The 18,094-nt window shown below is 42.7% G+C and overlaps 2 protein-coding genes across 2 annotated transcripts; both read left to right on the forward strand.

Moving 5' to 3' along the window:
- The first annotated feature begins 570 nt into the window (after window positions 1–570).
- LOC133923401 (uncharacterized) lies at window positions 571–1,378 on the forward strand. Its single transcript, XM_062368712.1, has 2 exons — window positions 571–790; window positions 922–1,378. Exons 1-2 carry the CDS (start codon window positions 731–733, stop codon window positions 1,096–1,098), a joined length of 237 nt encoding a protein of 78 aa, XP_062224696.1. The 5' UTR covers window positions 571–730; the 3' UTR covers window positions 1,099–1,378.
- An 8,234-nt stretch (window positions 1,379–9,612) lies between these two features.
- Window positions 9,613–16,984, forward strand: LOC133923868 (pyruvate dehydrogenase E1 component subunit alpha-3, chloroplastic). Its single transcript, XM_062369147.1, has 3 exons — window positions 9,613–10,094; window positions 10,834–11,620; window positions 16,321–16,984. Exons 1-3 carry the CDS (start codon window positions 9,888–9,890, stop codon window positions 16,596–16,598), a joined length of 1,272 nt encoding a protein of 423 aa, XP_062225131.1. The 5' UTR covers window positions 9,613–9,887; the 3' UTR covers window positions 16,599–16,984.
- Window positions 16,985–18,094: the final 1,110 nt, after the last annotated feature.

Below are 18,094 nucleotides of genomic sequence, written 5' to 3' on the forward strand. Positions count from 1 at the left end.
GAGTTTTCCTGCTCTGTTGAGGTGTTCTCCTGTTCTATGTATTATACATGCTTCCTGATCTTACCGATTGAATGTTACTGATTTGATAGTACAGTTAATCCAAGGGTTCCAACGTGTGTATCGCTTAATCAGTATGAACTACTACTCTCAGTGATTTTTTTTATCCGAGAGAGAGAGGGTGGGAGATTAACAAAAAATATATATGTAAATTATCAAACTTTGCAAAAGAATTGTCAAGAAAAAATCTTACAGTATCTATACATATATTCCATCGCCATCTATCACCATCATCCATGAGAAGAGCAAAAAGTGCACAAACCCTTGAAGTGGATAAGAAGATGTACTACAAAATGCTCTCTGGGGCGAAGCTACGTGGAGTCAATGACACCAAGGCTCAAATACTTGGAGCTAGCTGGCTAAAGATAGCCCATCTTAAGTTAGCCATTCAACAATAGAGACTCTTCGGTCCCAATAACTCTCTCTCTCTCTCTCTCTCTCTCTCTCTCTCTCTCTCTCTCTCTCTCTCTCTCTCTCTCTCTCTCTCTCTCTCTCTCTCTCTCTCTCCATTCCATCTAGAAGCAAAGCTTTCATATAAATAGACCATTGATGGGTCGAAAATTGCGCGGTAATAGAGTAGCCAGTGGAATTGAAGGCAGCAGTGGCTTGATCAGTACTTGGAGCTGCCGTCTGTCTCATTGTTTAGCTTGCCGGCCTCTTGCACAGAGCTCTCATGGCTTCCACAGATGTCATATTGTCTTCACCTGTGGCCAGCGAGGGCTTCAAGAGCAAGGTCTTGTAAAACCATGATCATCTCTCTCATTACAAGCTTAATTTGCTGTGGCCTTTACATAGTCATTCATTTGCATATATACATTTTTACCCTGATCTGAACGGTTCTGCTACTTTGTCATTTGATTGCAGTTCTTGGCGAGCCCAGCAGTGGCAGATGTCAGCAGCAGCAGCAAAATGCAGCAGGTGAAGATGGAGCTCACCAGCGGTGCTGCCGTGAAGATTATTGGCAAGAAGCAGCAGCTGAAACCGCGGTTCGCCGTCGAGTTGGATGGGCTCAACTGCTTCGAGACCCTGGTCCCACGCTGATCGACCGAGGAATCCATTCGTTCGAATAATCTTGATCGATTCTTGTGGTTTTCATTGCCACTTTCTTCCCTTTAGGTCGTCGATTTATATGTGTGCAGACAAGAGTTTTTCTTTAGGTCGTCGAACTATATATGTGCCGGTAATGAGTGTCGTGTGTTCCATCTTGATGCTTTGTTTGAGATTAAAAATTATTAGAAATATCTTTGTTCCTATATATATCATGATACGAATGAATAGATGCAGAGTGATACATACATTCGTCCACTCATGCCTCTTTCTATCTCCATGGTTTTCCTCTAATAAAAAGTCAGAGTACCCTGTGAGCAAACAAATTAAAAAAAAATCAAATAATCCAATCTTACCAAACAACCTTGCTGTACCTTTTAAGGATTGCTTTTCTTCGTGCTTCTCACCATCGTCTTCACATGGCCTCAATTTTACTTAGTCACCGCTTCCAAATGACACTGCATCAATCTTGGTCATCTTCTCCTCGAAAAAAAAAACCTTCATCATCTTCTCCTCACAAAAAAAATCGTCTTCTTCTAGACCGCCATTCCATCACCATGAACAAGTCTTACCCAGCCTCAATAGTCTTGCCCTTCTACTGTGCTACGCAATAGACGGAATTGCCCCTTGCTTCGAGGGGTGGAGCCAGCGCAAAGTGGCAAGGGTGCACTATATCTCACCGTATATGTAACAATATATACAAATAAGTTGTTTCAGATGGCATAATTTTAGATTTAAGGAGTGCACATACGATTAAAATGGATCAGTTTTAACTAAAATTTAGATTTACAGGGTGCACACCCTAGCTGAATGTGGCTCCGCCAGATATATGCACCTATTCCATTTAATGTTCGCTACATCTTCCTTGACTTGATTTTTTTTTTCTCATTGCTCATCGTGGTGCTTGAGGAGACAAACTAGTACCATGAAGTAATAAAGTCATCTCCAACACAAACTATAAAAATTCATCCCTATAACTGTTGTAATATATGCGATAATATAAGCATATATATACATATCCCAGCATAAAAAAATAGTAAGAACCATATATCAAAAACATGATCATAATTTAGATGGCTGCAGAAAATAATTGCAGAAATTATGAAACAAGTATCTGAAACAGTACTGATCAGGTTGATACAGAGAAAATAGCTCTCAGATCATTTACAACAGTTGGCCCCAAATCTAAGAAGATTTGCTCCCAAACTGTTCAGTTATATATATCACTAATTGAATTAGAATGTGAGATCACACCTAGAAAAGATCTTGATATACAATGCTCTAGAAACTACAAATACCTGGACAGAACTACCAAAAATAGAAATTATACTAAAAATAAACTCAGGACAGCTAAAGATCTCTGCACAGAGGTCAGCATAACAGTTGAACCTCAAGTAAGGCTGACAAATAAACAAACTAAGATATCTGAATGTACTGAGATCAAATATCAAGCCTCATGTCCAGGCATTGCAAACTATTGGCAGTGACTACAAAGAAGGATTCAGCCTCAGCAAAAGCTCACTGAAATCCACTCAACAGAGAACAAATCAGAGCACTGCCTATAGTGATACTCAGAGCACCAAGATCAATTCTATTGTACTCATTATTCTAATTCAATTTCAACACAATAGATCATCACAGAGCATGTATATATCAGGGATCCATACAATCAGAACAGAAAAGGGAAAGGACGGCTCACAGTGCAACTCGATGAAGAGGACTGATGATCGAGGTAAGGCACAGCTCAAATGCCGCTGACCCAGAAATCCAACAACCTGCCTTTCTGCCGGTGTGAGGGATGTCAGAGATACAAGACCTCAACCGCACGGCCACTGCAGTACGGGCGAGCCTTGACAGTGCAGCTCCAGAGAGCCAACCGAGTTTCCTCAGGACTGAGCACCGGCCCACAAGCACGAGATGAACTCGAACTCAATCTCACCAATGCACCAGAGAGGAAACCACAGGAGAGACAAGCAAAAAGAGATCAAAACTCATCTGAAATTCATGTGAGGGGGAGGAGAAGATATATAGATGCGAGTTCGACCCCATGGCAAGCACTCGGCCAAAGCCATACCTCCGAATCTCCCGCAGCCTCCTGCCATCCGACGACTTCCAGAACCGAAATAGCCGGCCAAAGCCACCAGAATCCAATCCGCCCACGAGGAGCGGAGGATGCGGCCTCCGCAGTTGAGCCGCCGCCAGCACCCAAGAGGAGAAGGAAACCCCCGCACCGAAAGCTCCACCCATCCAACCCTAGCAGCCGGCTTATAAGCAACCAAGTCACGGGCCTAGGCCGAAAGCAAAGAAACAGCCCGGTCCAGCAGCTCTACGTCGGCCCACGGAAGAAATACACATTGAAATTTCCAAAAAATACACAACAATAACACTATTACAGTATCCTCTATTTTTTTTTATCTCCAACAGACACCATATTTCTTACCTTCTATTACTCTCCTCCTCCCCTCAAACCCACGTGTATACGCTGTGAACAGTAATAGAGGGAGCTCCAAACGTTCGGCAAATTTGCCATTGGCCAGCTCCAAAATGCTGCTCGAAACAACACTGTAGGGCCAGTTGCCGTCTCTGTTGGAGCCAGGCGAGCGGCAAATTCTCGCTACAGTGCCAAAAACAATGATGCGGATGTGGATGACGCTGCTGTTAGAGTAGGCCTAAGAGACGACCTTAGTGGTATGATTTGGTTGGATGGATGGATGGATAGATAATTTATTAGGGAGATGGTTTTTTAGTTTTTATAGTGTTTGGTTTGCTGGATAGATTAGATAGGACGGTCAGGGTAAGAGAATAATTTCTAATATGCTGGATGAGCCGATCAAGGGAAATCGAATGGACTGTTCGTGGGTTGCCTATTTAACACTTGATTTTATTAGGGAGTATAAGAATAATCTAAAAATTCTAAATATTTTCATGAGCAAACTAGAGTTCACTAGCAAACTGTTTTAATTAGTTTGATCAAAAATCAGTAGCCAATAATTAATTAAAATTCTCCAAAGAAGCATACTTTTATAACGTCTAGCAATTTTTAATGCCTCAAATAAATTCCAAAAATATGGAAAATTCACTAATATTCTTCTCATATGATGTACTAATTTATACAAATATTTCCAACTCTAAGTTATTTGGTGAAAAATTGAGTTCCTTTGTAATGTTATATATATATATATATATATATATATATATATATGCATTTTTATCATTTTATGTGATGTTCTCTTTTTAATTCAATTTGAATTCAAACATGCACAAATTCATCTAAATGCTTATGGAATGCATATAAATATGAATGTATAATCCTATCCACTCTAATCCCACTAACCAAATAAAAAATTAGCTCATTTTATCTACTTTAATCACACCAACTAAAAAAACTGGTTCATTCCATTCATTCCAACCAAACGGAAAATTGGAGCATCCCATCCTGAAAAATATGGATGACTCTATCCCATCCAACTTCATCCTCCAACCAAACGCACCCCTAAAGGGACCCAGAAGTGTAGCAATTGTTCTTAATATCTATGCACAAGGCTAATACGACAAAAAAGGGAGAGTACTATTATAATACACATTTGATATCTCATTATATATAGTCTAAACCCATCAAAATAAGATCCATTCTTTTTTCTATTAATGAGCCTTTATATTTTGAAGATTTACAAATAAAATATCAATGGATGCAATAATTATGGCCTTTAAAATCTGGCAATGGATGGTGAAAAAATCTTAAAAACCACAAACAATTCCAAATCACATAACTTCTCGGAAGATCTTGTTTAGTGTGTGTGTGTTTGTGTGTGTGTGTATACTTTTCTGTACTCCCGAGTGTACATACTCCTCCTCTAATGGGTGTTAAAAAGATAAGAGCAGCAAAGCCTTATTTGGCCACTATAGGAGCAACTATTCATGGTCATTATGGAAAAATCCTGCCATTATCCCCAAGGGAGAATTTTTCGGATAGTTTCTTATAGTACTTCCAAGATAGAAAATAGGCAAGATGAGACCTTTCCCTCATTGACATTCAATGTGTGTGTATATATATATGTGTGTGTGTGTGTCATTCTTGCCTTGACTGAAGAAAATGCCAATCAACAAAGATACGCTCATGTCTATGTATTCAAGCACAAGTAGGAATTATCCGATGAGAAAACACGAAGCTATCATGTACCAATGGACCTATCCCTCGGATCCAACAAAAGATTTTTTTGATCCATTGAATGTTCGAGCTAGTTTTTTTAATCCACTTCAATATGTTTTGGTTGGTTGAAAAAAATTTCGAACAAACAACGTTATAGCTGCTGATAACCCGCAAGTGCACGGGACTGGTGTATCACTTTAATCGTAGAGTATTCCAAGGTATCGTATTCCACCGAGGACAACAGCTCTACATCAATAAGTATCTCTTATGAGTAATGAAGATAAGCGAAGATAGCATGCTAATCATTTGCAAGAATGAAAAATAGTGAAATAATAAATTACAACTAGGAAATGAAAATATGTAAATTGATAAATAACATGAATGCAAGACACATGAATGATGCGATGCAATGAGATGAAAAGGAGTAAAAGGCCGATTCTAGGTTTAGTTTTCACTAGGATAATAAAGGGATAAATGGCGGCTACTTTACAATCATTTATGATATCTCCCTAATCTAGTTTCTAGCTTACTATGAAAGGTCACAAGTAGCAACACTATTGTCTATCTTTTCAACCTACTTCCATGATTGTTTTGGTATTAAGACTACAAGGGTCGGCCCAATGCATTAGGTTATGTGGATTAACCGTTGCCCCTTAGGCAAATATGAATTCCATTTGACAATGGTTTTTTCTCCTCTGGAGTCGCAAGTTCAATCACACAAACCTATCTATGTCGTGCTAGTGGAATTACTACACTAGATTGTAGTGCAAAGACGTCTCTCAACACTAGCATTGATTTATAAACTTTCTAAATTTCTATTTTTTTAGATGAATGAAGTACAACTTCTAGCATGTATATTAACAGGAGGTCAAGACGCAAAGAATACATATAGCCATTACACTGCCATCGTCTAGAGAACCCGAAGCAAATTGGCTTCAGGAAACTCAAACACAAAAAAAAAAAATGAAAACAAGGAAGAAACGACTCGCTTCCAGCTAAGTACCACCAGGTATTCCTCGATGTCCATACGCTTGCTAGCTATTACATGTCCATCATCCATTTTCTTGCTCTTCGGATGGGGGAGGGAACAAGGTATGTGCTCATGCCAACCAACCTGAAGACAACACATGCCTCAAGCAAAGTTCAAGATCCAAAATATATCCATAGGAAGAAAAGATTCCGCTGCCAAGACATCACACAAGAATCTACATCCATACTCCATCAGCCGCCATAGTGACGAAGAGGAGGAGGACTATGGCATATAAATAACACCTTCAAGGAGGAATATTGTGCTATAAACGCAGTCATCATGATCCAAGAAACTGAATCATGAGTTTTCACCCAATACCACCATAAGACCTTGGAAGTTAGTATGAAGGCACTGACCGAGATAACAACTTCAACAGGGGGAGCAACGCGCATAGGAGTCAACGTCACCGGACATAACTAGGGAGTCAGATCAAGGGTTTCCACCCGAGACTAACATCACACAACCCTCACAATTTCACCATAGCAGAAGATGAAGCCAACCCACAATCCATAGATGTGGACTGCGTAGGCCTTGTCCATGCAGCACGCCCGTTGGCACTAGCAAGGAGGCACAACCCAACTAGCGGATACACGCCAAGCCTAAATCTTAGTCGCCACCGCAACCAACGAACAAATCCATCACACAGGGGCACACTACAATGGCATCACACGCATGAAAAGGCACCCGCCATCACACCGACCCCCACATGGAGTGATTGCAGTTGGAGCCTTGTGGGCTACTACCATGACAAGCATATGGCCGTCACTGCCGCCAAGATCAGTTGCCATTGAGGAGCCAAGGTGACCAGATTAATCACTCGTGTGCCGATCCAACTGCGCAACACAGATTGACCCACCACCTGATATGGATGAGGAACAAGCAAAATGAGAAGGATGGAGGAAAAGAGGGAAAGGAGGACACAGAAGGAAGCCCTCTAACTTCATCTCTGGTTGCCACTGCCACCACCGGCCAGCGGTAGTGACATATGGCTAGGGTTGGGCTATGGTGGTGGTTGGGTGAGGTGTCAGGGTGCCCCTCGCGTCGCCTCTCATAGGGACGCTGAGGGGAAGGGGATTATTGACTCTATATACTTTCTAGATGAGAATGTAAATTAAAATTTACCACAATTGGAAGCAGAAACGTTGTTGGATAGGCTTTCTTAATGAAAGCTGGATGTGCTCAACTTTAGTTCTCAATCATGTATATAGAAACATCCAACTTGTACTTGTCATTTGATTTTATATTAAGAATAACTTAGTTTCATACTATTTTTTAAAAAATACGTAGATGCAAAAAATTTAGACCAATAGGACGATGCAAAGTAATATTCTGCTGTGGTTATAAATAATGTTTATAGTTCAGCACTTTCAGAGCTAAATTCAGAAATTAGGAAAAAAAAAGTTGAGCTTAAACACAGCGTGATATAACTAATCAGTATACATTGTTCATTAGATCAATGACGATTTGGTATGCACTCACACACATTTTTGTCGAGTTTGGCGACTCGTATCGAAGAGTTAGGAGAATTGGTCAACTTAAGTAAAATGTTTCAAATCAAGAGATTTTTCAAAACATCCTCTCGAAACAGAAGCACACAATCTAGCTAAATTTATTATTTCGAGACAATCGTGTGCTCATTACGTGAAAAAAGCTCAAAAGTGATAGGTCATAATCGTAATAGATAACGGGTACCGCATCTGTCACTCCAAACGCATCACTGATAATTGTCATAAATGATAGATAAGGACCCGTCACTAATAAGATCATTGGTGACGGGTCAAAACTTAACTAGTCACTTATTAAAATCATAAATGATGGGTTAAAACTGTAACCTATCATTTATTACAAATTATAAGTGATGGGTCACAACACTTATGATTGACGAACGTTTTTCCCATTTTTTACAAAATAAAAAAAATAATTTTTTTTCACCTGAGTTATCATCACTCACCATGTGTGACAGGGGATTTTCACATTATTTTCATACTTTGCGTTCCGACAGAATTGAACTCGCGACCTAGCCTCACACACGTAGCGCTCTTACCATCTCACCGTTGAGTGCGTTCTCAAGGAAGTCGGAGATGTTATACTTTTAACTTTTTTGCTGAAGGGAATTGGTGACGGGTTAACTCGTCATCAACAACTTCATTGATGACGGGTCGTAACAGTGACACGTCATCAATGATTGATTTTTATTTTGACAAATAAAATAGATGACTTAGAGTGTATTCGGTAAAACGGGCATAACTTTTACATACAAATTCCGATTTTGATGTTTTTTTACTCTACAAACATTTACAGAAAAAGTTACATCCGTTTCTCCCTAACAAAGTTGGGTTCGGCAAATTTTTGAGACCAAAAATGGTTTGTAAGATCGAGTTCTCGTCTCCAAAAATTTGTGTTCATAACCAACACTCCTTATACCAAACTTGAGTAGAAATGTATAATAGTTCTTATTCTAGTGCTGCTGAAGTGAGAAAAAATAAGAGAAAAATAAAATAAATAAATAAATTTACAACATTTGAAGCATTTTGACTTGCTTTTTTTTAATACTTGGAGTTTGTGGCTCTTACGTTATTCTGGTACCAGTATGAGTTATTCTGGTATCAGTATGATAGTAGCTAGTGTTGTGTCAAGTTATGTCATATAGGACTGTAGAATATATAAGTGATGAGTCATAATTATTCTACTATTGAAACTGAGCAAGTATTTATAAATACCGTCATTGTGACGGATCATACTTGACTTGTTACTAATGACTGACATATGAAATCCGTCACTATGAGTTAATCATTGGTAACAGGTAAAAACTTCACTCATCACTAATGACTGATCTAAAATGATATGTCACTGATGAGTCGTCATAGGTGATGGATCAAGTTTGCATCTGTCATCAATGACTGATCTAGGATGATCTGTTATTAATGAGTCATCATTAGTGACAGGTAGCAACTACGACATGTCATTTTTATCATAAGTGACAGATTATATTACGATTCGTCACTTATATAGTGTCTTTTTTATCTATTTTTTACGTAGGAACTGATGTATTTCTCCAATAAGAAAAACATACTCTAAATGGACAATATACAGAATTTTGCTTACAAGAACGCACGATTTCTATTCTCCTTCGTTTGCTGTTTGACGCTCCTCGTAAGAATCAATACCCACGCAATACAAACAAGAGCTCTTTCTAATTTTCGAAAAACATACAACAAAACTCCCTAGCCCCTTGACATCGGTGCAACAAAGAAGTCAAGCCTGCCCCCCCTTGAATTTTTGTGGTTGGGCAGATGAACAAGAACCTGACCCCAGTTAACATCGCATTACGCAGCCGCCAAATCCAGACAAGAGAGGAGGGGTAGCGTAGCTCAGTGTGGTGTGTGGGTTGGGCGGACCCTCCAAAGCCGAGCGTGAGCGCCACCGAGGCCTCCCCTCCTTGTTTCCCTAACGCCCTCCATCCTCGTTCTCTCCGCCCGTCCGCCGCCCCCCTCACCTCTCTTTATACGACTACGACTCCGCCTCCCCACTCCCTCCCTCTGTCCTCCTCTTTCTTCCACGCTGCATTGCGCGTACCGCCGGGCCTAGAGGAGCAGCCAGGAGATGGCCGCCGCCTCCTTCACCGCCGCCAAGTTCCTGGCGCCGGTGGCCGCGAGATCCGGCGGCGACAGGGCGCCGCTCCCCGCCGCCGGAGTCGCCTCCGCCAGGCCGCGCCGCGGGGCACAGCAGACGCGCCTGCGCACCGCTGTCGCCGTCACCAACGACGTGCTCGCCGGGAACAAGGCTGCGCAGGCCCCCGCCGCGCATCCGGTCAGGAAATCCTTCTCTCTTTCGTATCTCCCTTCCTAAGAAAAAAAGAGGCGATCTTGGGTGCTGCCCGTTCCGATCTTGCGCGCTTTTTCGCAGTTTCAATCCGTCGCGCGATTGGATCTTGGGCACCGCGCGAGTGTAAAATCAGATTCGTGATGTAGTTTAAATTTAAGCACTGCTAGATTGTTTACATGGTTGTGTTTCTTGGGGTCACAATTTTGGATTTGCATGTGAGCTTAGTTCAGAACTAGATTGGTTTGTGTGTAAGCTTACAAAATTCTCTTCGCCAAGGTTGGAATAGTAAGTTCAGTCCTTGGAATGCTAGCCTGGCGTCCCAAATCTTATGTCGCGAACTCTCTTGTTAACTTTGAGCACCACCCATGTGTAAATGTTACCTACACTCGTAGGATTGGAACTGCTGCAAAAGTTGTCCTTTTTGGGACTGCCCATGTGTAAATGTCTCAACTATTCGATTCTCTCAATTGAGACCGTTCTTTTAGTTAAATGGTTTGCTGGTTCGCAACTGATATTCAAGCTTTTGCATGATCCGGTGAAAGAGATCCACCATTTAACTCTCGAAAATAAGAAAGTTACTGTATTCACAAGATCTACCTTCAAATTTTGCATTCATTATGTTGATTGGATATGAAAACTTTATCTTCTCTATTATTAATGTTGCAAGTTTCTTCAAGTTGGGCAACTACTGTGTTCTTAATTCATGGTGGCTCTTTTGCTTCAGGCTGTGACACGGGAAGAGGTTCTGGAGCTGTATGAGGACATGATTCTTGGCCGTGTTTTTGAGGACATGTGCGCGCAAATGTACTATCGTGGCAAGATGTTCGGTTTCGTCCACCTTTACAACGGGCAGGAGGCTGTCTCCACTGGCTTCATCAAGCTTCTAAACCAAGCTGACTGTGTTGTTAGCACATATCGTGATCACGTCCATTCACTCTCCAAGGGTGTCCCAGCCCGTTCTGTCATGGCTGAGCTCTTTGGCAAGGCCACCGGCTGCTGCCGTGGACAGGGTGGTTCCATGCACATGTTCTCTGCTCCCCACAATGTCCTCGGAGGCTTTGCCTTCATCGGAGAGGGCATCCCTGTTGCCACTGGTGCAGCCTTTGCTGCTAAGTACCGCCATGAGGTGCTCAAGCAGTCCGGCCCTGATGGGCTTGATGTCACATTGGCGTTCTTTGGAGATGGTACCTGTAACAATGGCCAGTTCTTTGAGTGCCTGAACATGGCACAGCTTTGGAAGCTTCCTATTGTGTTTGTTGTGGAGAACAACCTGTGGGCAATTGGGATGTCACACCTTAGGGCTACTTCGGACCCAGAGATTTGGAAGAAGGGACCAGCATTTGGAATGCCCGGGGTGCATGTTGATGGTATGGATGTCCTGAAAGTCAGGGAGGTTGCAAAGGAGGCAATTGAGAGGGCAAGAAGAGGTGAAGGACCAACGCTAGTGGAGTGCGAAACCTACCGGTTCCGAGGTCACTCTCTTGCAGACCCAGATGAGCTCAGGAAGCCTGGTAAGTATCACTTTCCTGTTTCTTTTGGTTTCAGTTTTGTTTTATAAGTAGTGACATTGCTGGTGTCTACTAGGGTAACTGACTAGAGAACCGGGAAATGGCAACAAAAATTTCTCAGTCATCAAGTTTGTACTAAGAAATTCATCTTGTATCTGAGTTGAAGTACTATACTCTAGAGTACTAGCAATACAGCACATGTAAATATAATATTCCTTGCGCTAGCCCTGTGGTCCTCTTTAGTGGCAATGTGGCATCATAAATCAGGGGACCATGTATGATTTTATAAGATTAAGGTCAGTATCTAACTCCATAGCTGAAATTTTAACAGCAGTTACCATGTTAATAGCACACACAAAAAATTTGATTACGAAATTTAGTATATTTTATTTTGTGTGTGTGTGTGTGTATTGGTGTGGTTAAGGCCCCCTATTTTCCTAGCCCTGTAGTCTATACATGTAGGACTGGGACTGATGACATGACTATTAGGATAATTGGATTTGATGAAAACTGGTTAGACAGAAAGTTAAAGTCCTTTGGTGCAAATTGAACTAGTGAACGAAGCATTTCTCTGAGATTTTAGCTGTTGTTCTTATCGCCGTCACAGTCATCTTATCTGATATGTCAACATCCTGATAAGTATGGTTAGATTGTCTTGTGGCCACTTCATAGGGTGTTCGGTACCACTTGTCTTGGATTTCCTTTTTCCATTTCTAAAATTTCGCTTGAATTTTCGGGGCCATCTGAGATGATGCATTTCATTTTTCTATCTTTAATGGAGTGCCTCTTTATCAATCCATTTTTGTTGTGGCTTGGAGAGATGGCGCAGGAAGTAGGAGTGCTCGACGGGAGGGTGAGGTCGATAACCTCGCCTCCCCGGAGCTATGGTGGATATGGTGCTCAGCACTGGTAATTGGAACTCAACTTCTTGCTTGCCTTTATTCAATGATTAGCCCCCTCCTTATATAGAGAAGGCCTCCTAACAACCAGCCTAACAACCCAACCAATATCTTTAACAAATAAATTTGTTGCTCCTAACAACCAAATTGATTCTAACTAATTATGTGGCAAGCATCCCACTTGTGGAGTCAACCGGAGCCACCTTTCTTGCCCCTGTTGTAGGCGCGGCCCCACATGACATCTCTCTCCTCCTAGAGAAGCAGCTCGTCCTCGAGCTAGAAGGAAGGGTAGCGCTGCTGGAATTGGTTCAGGTCTTCCCACGACGCAGCTAAGGCTGGCTGACCGCGCCATTGCACAAGCATCTCCCGAATGCCCCGGGATAGTCGGACCTTCAATGCTCGCTTTGGTTCTGGAATGACAGCATCGGGGTGCACTGGTGGAAGTGTCGGAGGTGCTGATGGAGGGGAGCCAATAAATTTCTTCAGGAGGCCGATGTGGAACACGTCATGGAGTCGGGGACCGGAGGAAGCTCGAACCGGAACTTTGCTGGGTTGATCTCCTCAAGCACTTTGTAAGGGCCGTAGTAGCGTGGGCGCAGCTTGCCACCTCTAGATGGGGCTAGAGAGCCCACTAGCTGATGTCAGAGGCTTAGCCATGCCCAATCACCAACTGTGATTGTAGCCTCATGGTGACTGTCGTAGTACTTTTTTTGCCACCTCTTGTGCCTGTTCAAGCCGATGTCGAATGTTCGCCAAGAACTCGTCCTATTCCTCCATCGTTCTAGTGACGGCAACCATCCGAGTCTCCCGATTCATATGAGCGTAAAGAGAGTGGGTCGCTGCGGTAGACCACCTGGAAGGGTGTATCCCACAACGCTGTGTGGAACGAGGTGTTGTACATGTACTCGTCCCACGACAACCACTTGATCCAGTTACAAGGGCGATCACCAGTCATGCACCGTAAGTACATGGTTACCACCTTGTTCACTGCTTCGGACCGGCCAAGGATTTTGGGTGGAAGGCCATCGACATGTGAAGCTTGGAGCTTGAGGCACGGAACAGAGTCTGCCAGAAGGTCGATGTGAACATTGGGTCGCTGTCGGAGATGATGGACTCCGGAATGCCGTGGAAACGCACAATCTCGTTGAAGAACACCCGTGCAACGGACTCGGCGGAGTACGGGTGCGTCAATGGAATGAAGTGTGCGTATTTAGAGAAGCGGTCGACGACAGTCGAGATGACCAACTTTCCTCCCATCTTCGGTAGTCCCTTGATGAAGTTCATGGTGATGTTTGCCCAGACCGCTGATGACACAGGCAGTGGCAGCTGGATGTAGATGCTCGGTCTTGTTTTGTTGGCATGTGACGTAGGCTCGTACGTAGTCCAGGATGACCGTGCGGGTGTTGGGCGTGTGGAAGTCACGATGGAGGCGATGAAGTGTCTTCTGTATGCCCTTGTGGCCGTCCTCATGTGCTGCAACAAGGACGATTGGCAGCAGTGTCGAGCTAGGCGGAATGTAGAGGCGGTGTTGGTAGGTGACTAGGCTTTCCGTCACCGTCCATGGCTCGCCGAGCGTGCCAGCCATGATCTGGTCGTGAAGTGCGACTAGAGCAGGGTCCGAGATCACCGTCGCCTTGTACTCGTTGATGATGGAGAAGAAGGTGCCGAGAGGGCCATCACCGTGCCAGACTCTTCATCACGACGGGATAGTGCGTCGACAACGGTATTGAAGTGTCCCAGCTTGTACTCCACTGTAAAATCAAAGCCTAGTAGTTTACTAACCCAATGGTGTTGAGGAATTGCGGCAAGGCGCTGGTCGAGCAGGAATTTGAGACTGTAGTGGTCTATCTTGACGACGAACGATCGCCTCCGTAAGTACGGCCTCCAGTTGCGTACTGCCTGCACGAGGCTGATGAGCTTGCGTTCATAAGTTGCCAGTGCCCAATGCCGTGGCGCGATTGGCTTACTAAAGAACGCAATCGGGCCATCATCTTGGTGCAGCACCGCACCAAACCCCGACCTTGATGCGTCACACTCGACGACAAAAGCTTGTTCAAAATTGGGTAGAGTGAGGGTCGGGGCTCTAGTCAGCGCCTTCTTTGGCCGCAAAAAAAATTGTTCGCAGCGGTTGAGGAACGGAAGTGGGTCTCTCTGGTTGTCGTACTTGGGGAAGTCCAACTAATGAAGTTGTGATGGTCACTCGTAGCGGTCTTTGCCAGGGGTGTCATCGCACCCTCAATATCCACCGCCGTTGTGTCCGCGGAATCCTCCTCTGTCGCGGCCCCGGTATCCGCCTTCGTTGCTCCCGCGGTACTAGCCATCGTCGCGACCGCGGAGTGCCTCGTCGTGGTCGCGATAGACGCCGTGCTCCTAGGCCTGATGCGCTGCGTCGTCGTCAAGGGTGTGCGCGGCACGCTGCATCACGAGGCGATTGATGGCGATGTGGTGAGCGCGTTGCTGCTAGTCGAAGTCACAGGGGTGCCCTTCAATGGAGTCCAGCTTTGCGAGCTTGTTGATGATCAACGCCAAGGTCTATCGTGTTTCATCGGCGTCGCCATCCTGACTGTCGGCCATGGCGTTGTTGGCTACAAGATCGTTGGAGCTGGAACCACATACTAAGGTGTTGTGGCTTAGGGGCTTGGAGAGATGACACAGGAAGTAGGAGTGCTCGACGGGAGGACGAAGTCGCTCCCGGGAGTTGTGGTGGATATGGTGCTCGGCCCCGATAATTGGAACTCGACTTCTTGCTTGCCTTTATTTGATGATTAGCTCCTCCTTATATAGAGATGACCTCCTAACAACCAATCTAACAACCCAACTAATATCTTTAACAAACAAATCTGTTGCTTCTAACAACCAAATTGATTCTAACTAATTATGTGGCAAGCATCCCTCTTGTGGAGTCAACCGGAGCCACCTTTCTTGCCCCTGCTGTAGGTGCGGCCCCATATGACAATTTTAGGCCATGTTTGTTTACTATTTCTGGTTCTGCTTCTGCTGCTACCAGAAGCCAGAACAAATGGGGTTCTAGAAAAATAGCTTCTGGAGAAGACTTAGTCTGCTTATGAGGAAAATGAATTAAAGCTGAGAAGCTCGCTGATAGATGCTTTTCTGAGAAGCTATGTGCTGAGAAGCCAAAAAATTATTATATAAACTAATAACTTATTTCCAAAAGCAGATTTTCAGACAAGCCAAAAGCATAGCTTTTCAGAAAAGTACAAAAGCAGAAACCCAAACAAACAGACCCTTAGTGTTTCTTCCTATATTGATCTTCGTAAGAATCAACTGCTTTCCCCCTTTATTTCGGACCGAAAAGTGTTTTGGTGAACTTGATATTTTCATGAAGTAGATGTTTCAAATGAATGGTTTCCTTAACAACATATGGATTTTTTAAAATAAACTAAACATGGATTTTAGGTTTGTAAGATCTGATGACTGTTTAAACTTTAAATTCATTAACTTTTGGTGTTTGTGATACTTTAACTAGTTCGGGTCAATATGTCATCCACTGAACTTTTTTGTTTTTCGTAACTTGACCATGATTTTTATTTCATGATTCATGTATCTAATATGGCAACTGGATTCTTCAGCACACATGCATCTTGTTTCATGACTATCACAGGTCACATAACTATAAATGTATATCTTCATTCTCTTCATTGCTCCATTGTATACGTTTTAGCGCCACACTTTACTTACTGGTTGTTGAATTTTCAAGCTTGCGCGTAGGTTTCCTGTGTCTTTGACAGTTTGGTTGGAGCATTTATTAAACTAACTCTTCACACAATGATTCTCTGTGCACAGATGAGAAATCCCACTATGCTGGAAGGGATCCCATTACAGCCTTGAAGAAGTACATCGTCGAACAGAACCTTGCAACCGAATCTGAGCTGAAGAGCATTGAGAAGAAGATCGATGACATTGTCGAGGAGGCCGTTGAGTTTGCCGACGCAAGCCCGCACCCTCCACGGAGCCAGCTGTTGGAAAATGTGTTTGCTGATCCCAAGGGCTTTGGTATCGGTCCTGACGGGAAGTACAGGTGCGAGGACCCCAAGTTCACGCAAGGCACTGCTCAAGTTTGAGGCTCCTCGAAAGATGGATCTGTTGTTTCATCCTGCTCCCTGTGCCTCTCCGTTCTCCGGCTCTCTAGTCACCGCTTCCTAGTTTTGTTGAACCTGTGGTCATGTTAAGCATACTGTGCGCATAAGGCGGTTTATTTCTTTGATTCTTAGGTGCTCGATATTACTGTGTAATTTATTCGAAAGCTCAACTGATGCCCTAGCTTTATGCATGCATTCTAGCTCAACTTCTTTACGAACAGCTCAATTTCTGCATATATGGAAGTATGGAATGGTTTGGAGAAAGTTGTAACTGTAGTTGCAATAGTTAGCTGCCCTGTCTGGAAACCGATATTTGAAATTTCTACTCTGGGGCAGTGGAATAATATATTTGTTGTCCTTAAGCCTCATTTCATCAGAGCCACAATGCATCTTGTCATTTGTCTAGTGCAGAGCTTTTCTTTTGGAGTTGCATGTAATTGGTCTGCAGCTTGTGCTACAGTATGTCTATTTTAAGGAATTGGAAAAAATATATGTTGCCCCTGTTTCTTTGGGGGTTGTTGGGCTAAGCTCATTTTTATTATTTCATATGAACTAAGGTTTAAAAAAACCTTGGTTCACATGAAATAATAAAAAATGCATATAAATGGAGTATTACAAATGCTTTAATATTAATCTGAGAATCAAGGTTTTGTGCACGTTTGAATTTTTTTATTCAAATTGAATTAAAAAGATAATTTGGTATGAAATGATAAAAAATATATATAAATGGAGCATTACAAAGGCTTAGTATTAATATGAGAACCAAAATTTTGTGCATGTTGCATTATTTTTATTCAAATTGAATTAAAAAGAGAATATCACATGAAATGATAAAAATGCATATAAACGAAGCATTACAAAGGAACTCACTTTTACACCAAATAACATAGGGATGAAAATATTTTTATAAATTAGTATATCACATTATAACAATATTAGTGAATTTTTCTAGATTTTTTAGAAATTATTTGAGGCATTAAATATTGCTAGAATTTATAAAAGTTGATTTATTTGGAGAATTCTAATTAAATATTGGCTCAGGATTTTTGGACCAAACTAATTAAAATGGGTTGCTGGTGATCTCTAGTTTGATCATGAAAATATTTAGAATTTTTGGACTATTTTTGTATTTTCAAACAAAATCGTGAATTAAATAAAAAACATGCACTTTTATACACTTTTGCTCGCTAGCTTCTTTCGTGTACCTTCCGGGCGCCGGCAGAGGCTGTATTCGGCAACTCGAATACGGCACTGTTAGTTGCCGAATACGGTGAACAGTGCCGTATTCGGCAACTGAGTTGCCGAAAATTATGGGACCGGGCTGTTTTCGGATTCTGGTTACCGAAAGTCAGTTTTCGGCGTTTGAGGTTCCGAATACGGATGCTAAATTTGTAAATACGCCAACATGTTGTCTATTTTCTCAAATACGACGGTGTCTGTTGTCTAAAATCCCAAATTTACCGAATTTTTGGACTATT

Source organism: Phragmites australis, chromosome 7 (genome assembly GCF_958298935.1).
Source record: "Phragmites australis chromosome 7, lpPhrAust1.1, whole genome shotgun sequence".
NCBI classification, from domain to species: Eukaryota; Viridiplantae; Streptophyta; class Magnoliopsida; order Poales; family Poaceae; genus Phragmites; species Phragmites australis.

Coding starts and splice junctions, on each gene's coding strand:
- LOC133923401 (XM_062368712.1), top strand. CDS start 731: ATGGCTTCCACAGATGTCATATTGTCTTCACCTGTGGCCAGCGAGGGC. Junction 791..921: donor GCGAGGGCTTCAAGAGCAAG/GTCTTGTAAAAC, acceptor ATTTGATTGCAG/TTCTTGGCGAGCCCAGCAGT.
- LOC133923868 (XM_062369147.1), top strand. CDS start 9,888: ATGGCCGCCGCCTCCTTCACCGCCGCCAAGTTCCTGGCGCCGGTGGCC. Junction 10,095..10,833: donor AGGCCCCCGCCGCGCATCCG/GTCAGGAAATCC, acceptor CTTTTGCTTCAG/GCTGTGACACGGGAAGAGGT. Junction 11,621..16,320: donor AGATGAGCTCAGGAAGCCTG/GTAAGTATCACT, acceptor CTCTGTGCACAG/ATGAGAAATCCCACTATGCT.